Source organism: Triplophysa dalaica, chromosome 5 (genome assembly GCF_015846415.1).
Source record: "Triplophysa dalaica isolate WHDGS20190420 chromosome 5, ASM1584641v1, whole genome shotgun sequence".
NCBI lineage: Eukaryota > Metazoa > Chordata > Actinopteri > Cypriniformes > Nemacheilidae > Triplophysa > Triplophysa dalaica.
The window spans coordinates 3,942,659-3,958,550 of NC_079546.1; the positions used below are offsets into that span (position 1 = coordinate 3,942,659).

The following is a 15,892-nucleotide window of genomic DNA, read 5'->3' on the forward strand; positions in this document are numbered from 1 at the left end:
AACTAGTAGCTGACTTCTGTTACCTTTCTGTTTACAAATTTTATAAATTGTAATATCCTTTTTTCAACAGCAGGCGGAGCACGTTTCAGAAATTATTTGTACACCGTTTAAATATCATGATGATTATCGATCAGTTTTAGACCTTTGTAACAAACCGAATCATTAATATTTATACACACATAGAAAAATAAATAGATATACATAGTTCATTAATTAACCAAACGCGTAAAAAGAAATAATCTTTGACGCCTTTCTATCATTACATTTCTGCTGCAGTACGGCCATGTGAACAACAGACGGCGCTGAATCCACTCTTAACAACCGGGACAGTCTGCAGTGAAAACGACAGAAGAAGACGAGCTGCGGGCGTGAATGTGCTTTCTGGTCGAAAAACGAGTTAAAGCATAAGTTTTGAAAATGAGTCGCAGTTACAACGATGAGCTGCAGTATCTGGATAAAATCGATAAGAACTGCTGGAGGATTAAGAAAGGTTTCGTGCCGAATATGCAGGTAAAAAGCACCTGTCACATATAATGCAAACGTGTGTGTGACGACGTACAGAGACAAGTTTGAACACATTAAAAACCGGTCAAACATTTAACTGTTATTCTCTTATTAGCAAAAGTACGCGAATATTAAACAATTCTTGTAGTTGTTATATTTGTAATGGGTTTTGTAACATATATTTTAATGGTATATAAATATTATAGACATTCCTTCATTGTTATCATATATTTCAAAATTACCACATTAAACTCGTATTAGTGTAACGTTATTTGTTAAGTGTTTCTGTGATGTGTCTTAGATATTTGTTGCTGATGATTAATTGGATTTGTTAAATGATGAAATGTTGGTTTGACATCCAGGTTGAGGGAATTTTCTATGTAAATGATCCTCTGGAGAAACTGATGTTTGAAGAGCTGAGAAACGCGTGTCGTGGTGGAGGTGACGTCAAACAAACAATGCTTTACATCTTTATGCACAAACACACCCATTGCTTTAAGTCATAAAAGACGTGTTGTAGTCTAAGGGTTCAGGGTTGAGTGAGTTAATGCTAAGATCAGTGTTTCCCAACCCAGTCCTATGTGCCACCCCAGACAGAATGTTATAGATCTCTTCCAATATAAAAGACCTGATTGATCGAAAACAGTAGGACTGGGTTGGGAGACACTGGGTTAGTTTAAAAACGATATACTGATAGTGAGAATAATAAAGTGAACCTTGTTGATATGGGTTTGTTTACAATTAGGCTATGTGGTATTGTTCAGGGTTATTTTTAGTATAGATACACATAAATCTACAATGGTAATCTAATTTTTCATGCATTAAGAAAATTGTTTTTTTTTCCCAACACAACACATATTATAATGTTTGACTATTATGACAGTAATCACAAACAGAGATGAATGTCTGTATATGAATGAACACATGTGAGTTCACAGGATTTGGTGGATTTCTGCCTGCTATGAAACAAATAGGAAACGTTGCTGCCCTGCCAGGAATTGTACATGTGAGTTGAGGGTAATATTTCAGCATTTTACTCCGTTGTAGAGTTTTGTTTTACCGTGTCATGTCTGGGTTCTTCAGAGGTCTATTGGATTACCTGACGTTCACTCTGGATATGGGTTTGCCATTGGAAACATGGCTGCGTTCGACATGGACAATCCTGACTCTGTCGTCTCTCCTGGTACGCATCCCTTCCGGCTATATATACACCTGTTCCTACAGTAAATGTGACTGTGCGTCTCTCTTGTGCAGGTGGTGTTGGGTTTGATATCAACTGTGGTGTGCGTCTGCTGCGTACAAACCTGGACGAGGGTGATGTACAGCCGGTGAAAGAGCAGCTGGCACAGTCCATGTTTGACCACATTCCCGTCGGGGTCGGATCCAAGGGCGTTATTCCCATGAGTGCAAAGTAAACATAAGAAACACAACACAGAAAATATAAGTTTAGTTTAGATAGTGAGTATAAAGCTATGTGTGTGTGTGTGTGTAGAGATCTGGAGGAGGCTCTGGAGATGGGTGTGGACTGGTCTCTGAGGGAGGGATACGCCTGGGCCGAGGATAAAGAACACTGTGAGGAATATGGCAGAATGCTGCAGGCTGATCCAGCCAAAGTCTCATCCAAAGCCAAGAAGAGAGGACTGCCACAGGTACACAAACGCTCACACCTGCACATTGTTGTGTGTTTATTGGTTGAATAAAGTTTTTCTCCCTGCCGTTGTGTAGTTAGGAACTCTGGGTGCTGGGAATCACTACGCTGAGATTCAGGTGGTAGATGAGATCTATGATGACTATGCAGCCAAGAAGATGGGCATTGATCACAAGGGACAGGTGTGTGTGATGATCCACAGCGGCAGTCGAGGTCTCGGCCACCAGGTGGCGACAGGTAAGCAGAAACCCAACCTGCACCCTTCATCAGGTGTCAAAGTAATTTGACATCATCATTATACCCTCTCTCTGCCTCCCTCACTCAGATGCTCTGGTTGCCATGGAGAAGGCCATGAAACGAGATAAGATCACAGTAAATGACCGTCAGCTGGCCTGCGCTCGAGCCACATCTGCTGAAGGTCAGGACTATCTGAAGGCGATGGCCGCAGCGGGAAACTACGCCTGGGTCAACCGATCATCCATGACCTTCCTCACTCGACAGGTCAGATGATAGTCTGTTTGTACAAACTGCATTACAAATACATCTTTAAGACCATGTTGATGTGAGTTTATTCTGACCTTCAGGCCTTCTCCAAAGTGTTCAACACCACGCCAGATGATCTGGACATGCACGTCATCTACGACGTCTCGCATAACATCGCCAAGGTTGAGGAGCACATGTTGGACGGCAAACAGAAGACTCTTCTGGTGCACAGGAAGGGCTCGACACGAGCATTTCCTCCTCATCACCCACTCATACCTGTCGACTATCAGGTAACGCATGTGTTTTTACTCATGTGATATGTTACTTCGGTTGTGTAACTATAAAACAAATACTTATGAATGTTCATTAGAGACTACAGCATCAATTCTTGATATGACTTGTGTTATTTAATCTAAGTGTCCTTAAGGCAGGCAAAAAGGTCAAACTAATGTAAAAACAACCAATACATAATCCATTAAATCATGAAGGTTTGTACTTTTGAAGAGGCAATCACAATATTCTGCCTGAAAACTTACAAAATATCAGCCTTTTCAAATCAAAGAACTAGAAAAGCCATAGAAGGTTTGAATGAAACATGAGTGCGCAAATATAAATTTTTGGCTCAACTAACCCTTGAATTTTTGTAAATACCCTGAAATGTTTTTACACTCTTATTTTCTCACCCTATTGTTCTAAAGAACATTATCTTTAAAGTGCCACAGGTTCACAACAACACGAGGTTGATTAAATGACAGAAGTGTTATTTTACCTCTGGTCTGTTTGTTTTTTCCAGCTCACCGGTCAGCCGGTGTTGATTGGAGGAACGATGGGTACATGTAGTTACGTGTTGACAGGAACAGAAAAGGGGATGAACGAGACCTTCGGCACCACATGTCACGGAGCGGTAAGACACATTACAGATTGTGAAAGTGGTTGTGATGTCATCACCCGTCACCTGCTTACCTGTGTGTTTGTGAACGCTGCAGGGTCGAGCACTGTCCAGAGCCAAATCCAGAAGAAACCTGGACTTCCAGGATGTTCTTGATAAACTGGCAGACAAGGGAATCGCCATCAGAGTGGCATCACCCAAACTGGTGATGGAGGAGGTGAGAATCGCTCCCAGTGTTATTGCATTTTAATCATGTTTCATCTTCATTGTCTGAGAAACCAGCCTTTTTGTTTTCCTTTTTTTTCTATTATAATTGTAATAAGAGGGATGAAATGCATTTGGTTACATTGATATGTTTGTAACATAAAAGGTAAAAGCTGCAATCAGTAACTCTTTATGGGATAAAAGTAAAAGTCATGTCACATCAAATAATGCCATTAGACTTTGTAAATGCGTACAGTTACGGATTGCATATTTAAACTTTAGGCATGACCTACTTGGATAAAAACAGTAGATGTAATATTTAACATTTAATTTAAAAAGTGGTCAAATTTTCTAATAGATTGTAAAGAATTATAAATCTCTGGTGGCAGAATGTTTTAACACTCGTTTTTTGATTACCATCAGGCACCAGAGTCCTACAAGAACGTCACAGATGTGGTAAACACGTGCCATGACGCAGGTATCAGTAAGAAGGCCATCAAGCTTCGCCCCATCGCTGTGATTAAAGGTTAAACACTGGAAAACAGCCAAACAGGACGACAGCGAAGGAATGAGATATCCTGAAACAAGCTGTCAATCAAATAGTATTGAGTTGTTGAACACTCCGCACTTGTGAAGGTGAAAGGACTGTCAGAAACAGTCGTGTGTTTTGGATTTATGGTAGAACGGTTTGCACAGGGAAAAACTAATAACAGTAATTTATATTCAAGATGTGTTGATATGAAGTTAGTCGTGTTCGGCCATTGTGTGGTGCCACTCAGACCGATCAGCGTCTAACAATAATTTGCTATCGTACGCCGAGTGTTCTGTGCAGCACAGCATGAAGTCCAAGCACTCCTGCTGACCCATGTGGAATAAACGCTCACCTGTGAGATTAGTAAACACTTTATTGGTCATGACAAAACAAATCTACAAAGGGGAAAGTGGGGGCATGTCCCAGCATATCAAAAAATAAATCAGGTTTACACAAAGTTTCCATCTGTCTTTCTCTTATTTGGCATGAATGCAGTGGGTTTTAAGGAGCAGGACTGGTGCATTAATGTATCATTACAAGCAGAAAACGATTTCATTATAGAAATTACATTTCAGTTCATGGCAAAGTGCTTCCTATGTTTCGTTTTGGGGATTTTCATTTTTTTTAAGTGGTATTTTCCACAAAAATTAAAGTTCTGTCATCATTTACTCGCTCTTTTGTCAGTTCAAACCTGTATCGCTCTCTTACTTGCGTAGAACACAAAAAAGATATACTGAAGTATGTTGGTAACTGAACTGCAACAGTGCACTTTCACTTGTATTGCCTATCTACATTCTACAAAAAAAGTGTATATATATATTTTTGTACTGCGGAAGAAAGAGTCATACAGGTTTCAAATGACCAGAGGGTGAGTTAGTTATAGCAGAATTTCCTTTTTGAGTGAATTATGACTTTAAAGCCAATGTGAGTGACAGATCAATGATGTGAGAGATGAACCACCATCTTACAGGTAACACAAATGTTCAGGCCTAAACGTTCTCAACACGTGGAACTGTGCAATGATGGACATGCAGTGTGCGAGAAGACTCGAAATACAATCCAGATTGTCAATAATTTCTAATTCTGTCAGTCTTAACATCTTACAATGAGATTTAATGATAGACCTGCTCAAAACGTACTGTACACACACTGAAAACATCACACACTGCGGATCAAGAGATCAAACCTCGCTGAAGAATTTTCACAGTTTTTAACATTGCATATTTCAAATAACGGATTGCAAATCATTATCAAAACGTGAAGGACCAACTGAAAATTGTGCTGTTTCGAAAAGATGGGAGAGGGTGGTTGCTGTCTGATAATTTAGCCGGCTACAAAGAATTTAAGAACAAAAACTATATTAAAAAAGACCCAAAACAGATGCCGTTAAACTCTGATCAAGAGCACTTCCATGTTAACCTCATCACTTCAAACTAAAAGCTACTCTCCACTATATACGATTTTTTTTTATTTTTATGTAACATTTAAATACACAGTCTTAAACCGGCCCTTATACTGAAATAAAAAAAAACATCCCCCGATTCAAAACAACAAAATAAAATAAACCTTTCATCAAATCCATCCTGCTAACCTCTAACTTCCGTAAGATTTAGATCAAAACATTCCCAAAACTGTATTTTTCTGCCAATTCAATAGGAAACCATTTAACTTCTGACTTTCCTTTGAAATCCTGTCCAAGACTGAAGCTCCACCCTCACAAACCCCACCTGCCATTGACTCTCCGTCTTGGCGCGTAGTTCCACCTCTTCAGTCCAGGCGATTTATCCCACATGGAGAGCACGACTCTGATTGGGCCAAGGTCGGTGTAGGGGCATGGTCACCGTGACTGACAATCCCCACGTGACTCCTGTTGTGGGTCCGTTTCCCGCAGACAGGATGGGTGTGGTTAAGCTTCTCTTTAAGTGCAAAAGTAGCTCCTATGCTAAGCTCTGTTGTGGTGTTCTGGAAGTAACGGCTGAGCTCCTGAAACGCTCCACCAGACGATTCCAGTTTTAAAGTTTGGCCTGTTGGAAGAAAGCCTGCAGACATACAACAACAACAACGTGTTAATACAAGCACATACAAAACATCTACATTTTACTAGTCAATTTTCATATTCCTAAATATTTTACTTGTAGAGGACAATACTCTTATTAGATTTAGGGGTATTTTATTATGGAATGGTTTATCCATATTTGGCCAAAAATAAATCTTTATCGTGTCACAAAAAATATTTAAAGGATAATATTTTGGATGCTCTGTTAAAAAGTGTTTTTTGATTGATTTCTGATGCATATAGTTTTTGGGGCTTAGAACTCAAATATATTTATATATCATTATACATCGTACAATAATAAGCTAAGCTAAACTAAATCTAAAACAAAGACCTTGTGTATAAAACTTTGCATAGATTTGATCCTGCAAGTGTGTGTGTGCACAGTCAAGAGTGTCTGTACATTGTTTTATTACATTTACATTTAGGCATTTGGCAGACGCTTTTATCCAAAGCGACTTACATTCCTTTATCCTATACATTTTACATAGGTATTTGCAATCCCCTGGGATCGAACCCACAACCTTGCATTGTTAACGCAATGCTCTTACCACTGAGCTACAGAAAAGCCATTTATAAATTCTTATGTTCGTGCGAGACTTCACACCAGCAAAAAAGGTCTTTACTATCATTTCATCTTGGATTTTCCCCAAAGTGTTCAGAACATAAAATCTTCATCTACCTTCATGTAATTTTTCAGAACCTTGACGTCCGGCTGCTGAAGTACTTGACACAGTTCCTGAAGGAAAATCACACAGATGCTCACACATTTTGTGACACTTCAGTCTTGTTAACAACATGCCTCTCATAATCTCTGCATGATTTTGCTGGATTATTTCACACCAGTTAAATAATAAAGTCTGATTCCCGAAAAATGAAACTAGTTTGTGACTGAGATGTGTGATGATGTACCTGTGTGATCTCAGGTGAGACGTGTAGAGAGGGCAGATACTCCTGAAGAAACTGAACACACTCTGGACCCTGAACACACACAACAGATCGTGTTATTCTCACACACTCACGCACGCGCACACACAACAAAAGAGTTTAGATAAGATCAGACTCACTCTCTTGAGATGAATCATGTGCAGAGTCAGTGTGCACTCAGACAGTGCCTAAACAACACAAGAAAAACACCACAAATCACGTACACATCCCCATCAAAACATCCATCTTTAAAACAAGCTGTAACTAATTTACCAGAACAGTCTGAGCGTCTGAAAGGTCAAAGGTCGGTTTGAGAGGGGCCATGAAGCATGCTGGGACTATGTGCTTATAGATGAAATCTGGGAATCCCACCAAACCGTCTTTTCCACCTGTGACACAGAAGGGAACTCATGAAATCAATCCGTGGTCATTTCTCAGAATCAAACAGCTGTTGTTTACACGCGTACCCCAGAGCTCCACCAGTCTGGAGAGAATGATGAAACAGGTTTTCTGAGCGACGGGGTCTGGGAAGTCCACAGCTCCCTGAATGATGGTGAACAGCACACGCTCGATATTTTCAGCACCTAACAGACGGAGATAAAGCCATCAGTTCACGCATTCAGACGAGCATTTGAAGATCAGAGCGGGCTGGTGGAGGCGTCTCACCTTGTCTGGCCATGACCTCGTTCATCCCGCTGCTGGCGATGGTCTGAATAAAGCTGAAGTAACTTCGTCTCAGCATCTGCTTCTCCAACGCAGCCGTCTGATCGTTCTCCTCCGCTGGACGAGACAACACCTCAAATATAGCCATCACCAGAGGCATGAAGACCTCCTGCAGGAAGGGAGACACCTGGTTCTGCCAGCGAGAGAGAGAAAATCAGTGTCCGAGTGTCATGAGGTGAAGTGAAGGCAGATTATCTGTGTGTTCCTGTACCTTGAATTTGGCCGTGATCTGACTTATAAGAGGAATAAACTCCTGCAGATCTTTGGGCTCGCAGTCTTTCAGCATGTGTTGAGATGCGGCAGGGATGAAAGGCAGCACCTCTTCCTCCAGACAGATGATCATGCGGTGCAAAAATGAGCGCACGGCGCTGCGCAGCGCCCCCCGCTGGACGGGACAGCTGAGAGAAGGCAGGAAGGTCTGCAGACAGTCCATATAAACCTCGGAGCAGCCACACTGCTTCACCGTCTGCTTATTGCTGAACGCTTTACTGGTGCGACTGAAAAACACACACTCCATGCGTTCAATCACTATTTTAATTCAAGTTCTTCCTATAAACGATTGAACCCCACAATACCTGGCAAAGCCCACAGCATGACTCAAGCAGTCAGGCCAGCACCGTCTGTCTCTCTTCATCGGTCTCCTGAGCCAGTTTTGCGAGCAGCATACGAAAAGCCTCCATCAGAGGCGACAGGAGACTGCGCATCAGAGCCTGCTTACGCTCGGCCGGACTCTCTCCGCTCACGATCAAGACACCAGCCGTCTCAAACATGAAGAGCTGATCATCACTGCTGAGCAGAGCTGGAAAACCGTTCTCCTACAGACAGACAGAACACACAATGAACACCTTCAGTGTCAAACTTACATGAGAACAGAAGTGAAACAGGTGGGGACGATCAGTTACCGGAGGTGCGAGCTCCAGCAGGTCCTGTATTCTGCTCAGAATGTCCTCGATAAACGCGTTCATGTGTTTACTGCACACACCGAGAAATTCATCAGTCACTTTAACTACAGACACAGACACGATATGTGTGGTTATGATATCAGACTCACTGCAGAGTTTTTATGAAGCGTGAGAACAGGTAAGCCACTCGACTGCGGACCTTTGGACTGCTGTGCCTCAGACCACGATGATCTAAAAAGGCCATCTGAACAAAACAACACACACGCATTGACCTAAAAACTTTTTCTGTCCACAAAAACAGATGTTTAGACAAACTGATCTATTTTTCCGAACTCACCAGGACGTTGGGAATGTGCTGCGGTTCCACTAGGAAGAATTTATCATAGCGGACGACAGTCTCGAAGAACTCCAGACTGACAGATGAATGCTGATACTCACTGACACTACAGGAGATTAGCTACACACACACACACACACACACGTCAGGCAGATGGAGATTGAATTGTGTATCGGTATAAACGGGTATTGTTACTCTCACCGTTCTCATCATGGCCTGCAGTGTACTGGCTTTAGCTACATCTCCAGAGAAATGAGCTCCGTGTGACGCTGGAAGAGCTTCTCCCAACATGTACAGCAGTCTGATGGCCACCTCCACCTCCATGAACGCCACCGCACGCCAGTTCCTGAAACACACACACAGCCATCACATCAGTGTTTCAAAACAAGACATTCTATTTCTGAAAGATCCGTCTAGGAAACGTGCGTGTCGTACTGCATTGTGTTGTTGAAGACTCTGTGCACAGACTCCAGCAGAAGTTCTGGAGACACTTGGGCTAGTCGGTCGAGCAGCATCTTTAACTGTTTCCTGTACTCAACAAACATGGCCTCATCTTCACCCTGAAACACACACACACTGTGTTACAATCAATCCAGAGAGAAACAAAGACGGACCTTACTGTTCTTCCGACTGACCTCGTTCTCAAAGTTATACTCGTCATCATACTTCAGTTTGTTCATCACAGCGAGCATGATCGCCTGTTACAATGACAACAACAACAATCATGAATGACAGCGCTTATAACAATCAACAGTGATATAATGTACCTGTGATGCTGCTTTACCTCAATGTTGCTCTTCTGCTGATCACTGAGAGCCGGAAGCTACACAAACACATATACACAGTCAGAAAAGAACATCACAAAAGCACACGCACGAACACAACACACACACATGTGTACCTGTTTGAGCACATGCAGGTAGTCGTAACAGAAGCCCACGATGTTCGCTGAAATATCGTCATCTTCATGAATTAGCAGCTGTAGCATCAGCGGGACCTTCGCCTCCAGAGAACGTAGCGTATCCGTGGCAACCTTCCCATCGCCCGTCTTACCGAGTTTCGTCCAGCTCAGCACCAGAGACTGACCCATGCCGTTGACCAATCGAGAGAACTTCGCAAGAAAGTCCACATCCTCCTCCTGACAGGGGACAGAACTTCTGTGTCATCATGTGTAGGGATGCTAATTTCGGTTTAATTCCCTAACCGGAGGGCATTTACACCTGGTCGCACACGCCTTGACACTCCGAGGGTTAACACACGAATAGCATATTTTTCTTTCACCATACAGAAAACAAAAAACATGTATGCTTTAATAGTTATTTAAAATGTATTATTCAATTATTATAATTTATAAAACATATTATTTAACTTCAAAATAAACATACCTTTTAAATAATTTAACTGATAGTATTAATGGGTCAAAATTTGTGCTATCGGTTAAATGGTCATTACGAACATCCCTAATCATGTGTGTTTATTTTATGATATGACACTGCTGTAAGAACAGATTCACACACCTGCTGGACGTTAAAGAAGCCGGCAGACTCCAGCACTTGAGACAGAGACTCCACCAGTTTGGTTTTGTCTACAGGATCCATTCCCTTATTGACGATCTCAAAGAGACAGTCACAGGCCTCCTCACGCAGCTCCTCCATAGACATGTGACTGAGCAACACGTTCACAAACCTACACAGACACACGATCACATCAACACCTAGCACTGAGAGAGAGCACTAAACACGGGTAAAACATGAAGTTCTGACCTGTCATTGGCGATGAGGTTGAGGTCGATCCAGGACACGTAGGCTCCCACCACCTCCAGACATGCGCAAGTCAGCTCGCTGTGTGTTTGCTGGTACGTCTGAAGGATCTGAAACCAGGACTCCACCAGTGCGGGGATGCACTGCTCACGCATGTTGTCTTTGATCAGCGTGTTTCTGCGTGTTGCCTGCGGACAGTCAGGACACAGAGAGATATGATCAGTTGTTGAGGATTATTTCCCGTGTCCTTTTTTTATGCTTTGGGAAATGTACTTCTGTCATGCCAGTAAAGCTATTTGAATAAAACTGAGATAAAGACATGAGAGATCTCATAAAAGGCTGGATGTACCTCAGGTCCGTGCAAAATGTCTCGATCCACCACTTCACCATCTATGGCCATGAGCGTCCGCAGGTAGATGTCCACACCGTTCGGGTTCAGCCCCACCAGTGCCAGAATGTCAAAGAAGAACTTGGGCCAGTGAGTCAGATACTCCGTAACAAACGTGAGGGCCAGAACCTGAGCAGCTTTATTCCTGATGAAGGGCTTCTCAGGCTGAATGTTCATCAGCTGTGCACACAAACACACAGACAGACAAGAACACACAGAGATGAATCACATCTCTCTCACACACACGATATTAACAAACACACACAAGATCAATAAACACTAACCTGAGACTGTAGCCACTTCATGAGAGTCTCTCTGATCAGCTGCTGTTGAGCACCAGTCAGAGAGCCATGTCTGAACGTACACAAACACAAACGTTTTTTTGAAGACAGTAACACAGCTATCTTACTAAATGCCTCATCATATTGCATATTAAGAAAATTAATTGTGATCATTTGTCAAATGTTCCAACCTTGGCCTTTTACTTTATAGAAGCCGTGAAGTAATACAGTCATTCAACAACAGACTTACAAATGTTGTCCAGAAACATTTTGACAAATGGTATTAACAGAAATACCTGAACTTGATCTGGTGTTCCAGCACTTGAAAGCAGAAGAACTTCACGTGATCATCACTGATGGAGAAACACGTCACAATATTCAGTGAAGTTTCTTTACAGCACAACTAGGGCTGTGCAATTGATCGAAAATGAATTGTAATCGTCAATTTTGCCCTTCAACAATTACAAAAACAAAATAATTGAGGTGAAACTATTATTGTGCTGTAGAGCTGGACGATTCTGGATTAATTGAAAATCACGATTATTTGGTTTCAAATAGAGATTACGAATCTGAATGATGACTAAAAGTAAGACCAAAAAACATTGGAGATCATTTACATTGACTTTTTCAGTTTAATTCAATTTAAAAGAAGTTTATTACTTTTGGGGGGTACAAGTTTCATTACTTATTACTTATTGTTTCAAAGGTCTGCGAGTAATCGAGTTAAATGATTGTGATGTCATTATTGGCCAAAATCATTGTGATTATGATTTTTGTCATAATGGAGCAGCCCTAAGCACAACTGAATAAACTGTCTGATATTCACCTGTAAAGACCTTTAACCAGAGCTCCAGCACAAACCTCCCAACCGTCCAGAGACTCTTTCAACTGCTCGAAATACACCAGCGCCTGAAACACACACATCACATTAACTGGGTGTTACACATTAACTTTGTGGGTGATGGAAGATACTTTACTCTAATGTTTGGCGATCATGGCATCATGTATGATTGTCAGTGTTTCTCCTACCATTGCCTAAGGGGGGCACTCTTCCCCCTTGAAGGTCAAGTTAATTTTATTTTCTATATAGCGCCAGATCACAAGAGAAGTCATTTATTGCTACCTTTCCTATAGAACGTGTATATTCCTTTATCTTTTATTAAACAAACTAAATAGCATTTTGTTATTTATCTTATTTACACGGCAGCATGTCATTTGTTTCTACATGGTCGCGCGTAGATCTCCTCTGCTCTCTGTTTCGATTTCCACCCGATACGGGCGCACACAAAGACACTTGTGCTGGGGATGCAACAATACAGCTCACCCACAGTTCAATACGAAACTCGGTTTTATTCACCCACGGTTTTCGGTTCGGTTCTGGTGGCCTGGCACATTAAAGTGATTTTTCATTGTTCTTTGCTTATGTGACACTGATTTTTTTATTTATGAAATACTCTTATTTTACTGGAGTTATTTTATTATCTTTAAGCAAATATCAACTTGTATAAATGCCTGGTGTATTCAATAAATTTAAAGGTTTACACTGGCAGCTCACAGCAGTTTTTGGTATACTATTCATTAACATGCCAGTAAAATATGCTTCTTGAAGAGTATTTGAAATAATGTAATGCAAAACTTGCGATTACTGTAATGGAACTTAACATGCGTTGCACGTAACACTGCAAAAACCAGCACTTAATATATTTTCTTCAGGCTTTCCTATTAACAAGGTTTGCCATTGCAATAAATTGGAAGAAATGCAATGCTAAATAGTTGCCTGGAGGTGCTCTTGTTATGATGTAAATAACTGTCCAAAAGGCCCTACAATTATCACTTAAGTACAACGGGCATACAATAAAGCCAGCCCGTGTCTGTTTATCAGCATTATACTCAACAGCACATTGCCTTTTGTGTAGCAGGCAGCCGCGCTTCACTCCCCGACCATCACTCGCTATTAGATATTACTCATGGGGATGCGTTTATCTATCTCAGCGCAAAGATATACAGACAAAGCCAGTTCAGAGTCTAATTAAGTGCATCATTTATGCCCAAAATGGAAAACTGCAATTCACATATATTGAGAATTGTGGAATCCCCAACACACAGTATAATCAAATTATACAAAATATTTACTTTGTGAAGGCACCTTAGTATGTTACCTCCTTAGAATGTATGACTTTAATGCTTCTGAGGACCTCAACAACACTTGTACAAACATAAGCTGTGTGTGTGTGTGTGTGTGTGTGTGTTTCTTACTCTCTGCCTGTAGCAGGCGTCAGCATTGGGGTTCAGTCCCATAAGGGCCTGCTCGTCCATGATGGCAGGGAAAGCCGACTCGCAGGCCATACGTGGGTTAGCTGCTGTCTGTTATGTGTTTATTCCAAACCTCCGCACAGGTAACACACATCTGATACAAACATTACAAGGAAATCAGTCAACGTAAGTCTTAGAGCAGGTTCATCCAGTTCCTGTGAATATCAACATACTGACACAAGAACACAAAACAAACAACTGAAGTGTCAATACAGCCCTTAACTCCATAAATACAGATTATAGTGAGATTTTACTGATGTGGAAAAACATGATCACATGGTACACTAAAGAATATGAATAAACTAATATAGTAATGATCAAGTTTATCGTATAATATAATATAATAATTTGGTAAAAACATGGTACTCCCCTCTATATGTAGGAGACAGAAACAAAGTCGTCTTACATAAGAGTATTTTATTTTAAAGTCGTAAAAATGTACAGTACTTTAGGCCTGTCAAAATGATTAAATAATTGTCTTATTGAAATTATTTGACGTCATCACAACCATTTCATATAACCGCAATTATTGTGAATCCTTAGAAAACAAGGCATTTTACATCCACTGTCCTTAATCTGCGCTCACTCTTACTTTCAAATGACATTTCTCCATCATATTTGCAGTTGTGTTAGTTTTGTGTTGATTTTGTTTTGTTTCCAGACTTGCTGCATCTACACAGCAAGACCCTAATATCTAGTTTTAGTGCTCAAGATAGTCTTAGATGTTAAGGTTACTGACTCTATAGTAAATAATATTAGTTATTTACAAAATCTTTACATTTCTGTAGTATATATTTTCTTCACCTAATAAATTAATTGTCATTAACTGTTATATTGTCAAAACTTTAAAACAGTCAATTAACCGCCATAATCGCAATTAATCGTGACAGCACTAATGACAGTTTATCAATGCACTTACACTATGATAACAAGGTTTGGTTAATACTACCATTGACTACAGTGGTAAATGTTAAAGTAAAGCATGGTATTTGTCATTTAGGTAATAATGCCTGTATTTTTTTACACATAAATTATGTGCCGAGTTTGCACTTACAGGATGACTCAATACTCAATCACTTCACTGAGTCTACACTGTCAATACTTACCATGGTAATGTTCGTATGTATTAATACTTAACAGCTTTCTATGCGCACCATACAGTATGACGATACAAAAGTATGCTACTTATTCAGCACAAAGTGATATAACACAGTATCATGGTATTGTCACGGTATTACCCTGTGACACAATCACTTCACCAGTGTTTTTCTGATGCAACACGGGCCCAATAGTCACGTTAATCCATGCCGTGTAGTTCACAAAACCAAAACACAAACTGAATAACTTCACACGCCCAAATTTATTGACGCTGTGGAATTAATGGTCGATTATCTCACTCTTACCATCAAAATAATCGACTTTTTTACCTCTCGCTGTTAACTTACACGTATGTCACGCGCGCACCTCAGTGAACGTTGCGTGACAGACCGAGAAAACACGCCGAAAAACGCCAAACCTCCGATATACGGCTACCGTGACACGACCACATCAGTGTCTGTGTCGTGTTGAGAAACACGTGGCGAGTCACCGGTTTAATTAGCTGATAACAATGTTTCAATGTGACGTCGACTGGCGCCACAGCCGTTTCCCCGCGAGCGCTGTCAGACAAAAGCCTCGCGCGAAACTTCCTTGCCGACGAATAAAACACAAAGGTGGGGTATAAACGTGCGGATAAAGGGAAGCTTACCACAGCTTACCGTGAACTTTACCGCTCCATCATAATCATCCGCCCTGTTCAAATGACTCGAGTGCGCATGTAAAAGATTCAACAGTGGCGTGTCGGGGCCGAGCGGAAGTAGGGTACACGACCACCGGAAGAACTTCCGTAATTCGTAGAGAGAAGAGAACGTGGTTTGTCACACTGCGGTAGTTGAGGGATATCTTTATG

At 41.1% G+C, this 15,892-nt stretch overlaps 2 protein-coding genes across 2 annotated transcripts; one reads left to right on the forward strand and one right to left on the reverse strand.

Moving 5' to 3' along the window:
• Positions 1-306: 306 nt before the first annotated feature.
• Positions 307-4,718, forward strand: rtcb (RNA 2',3'-cyclic phosphate and 5'-OH ligase). The gene is made up of 12 exons (XM_056747880.1): positions 307-510; positions 867-945; positions 1,443-1,510; positions 1,588-1,687; positions 1,759-1,915; positions 1,997-2,153; positions 2,230-2,389; positions 2,478-2,653; positions 2,737-2,925; positions 3,429-3,539; positions 3,622-3,741; positions 4,152-4,718. Exons 1-12 carry the CDS (start codon positions 418-420, stop codon positions 4,257-4,259), a joined length of 1,518 nt encoding a protein of 505 aa, XP_056603858.1. The 5' UTR covers positions 307-417; the 3' UTR covers positions 4,260-4,718.
• xpot (exportin, tRNA (nuclear export receptor for tRNAs)) lies at positions 4,616-15,834 on the reverse strand. The gene is given in 26 exon segments (XM_056747879.1): positions 4,616-6,299; positions 6,996-7,052; positions 7,226-7,294; positions 7,381-7,428; positions 7,514-7,629; positions 7,708-7,824; positions 7,907-8,096; positions 8,175-8,460; positions 8,539-8,570; positions 8,572-8,778; positions 8,866-8,935; positions 9,015-9,109; positions 9,203-9,322; positions 9,404-9,548; positions 9,638-9,762; positions 9,838-9,900; positions 9,987-10,025; positions 10,104-10,340; positions 10,720-10,888; positions 10,966-11,150; positions 11,312-11,530; positions 11,635-11,704; positions 11,928-11,984; positions 12,458-12,540; positions 13,888-14,038; positions 15,702-15,834. Coding segments are annotated over 25 exon segments (2,916 nt in total). The 5' UTR covers positions 13,978-14,038; positions 15,702-15,834; the 3' UTR covers positions 4,616-6,272.
• Positions 15,835-15,892: the final 58 nt, after the last annotated feature.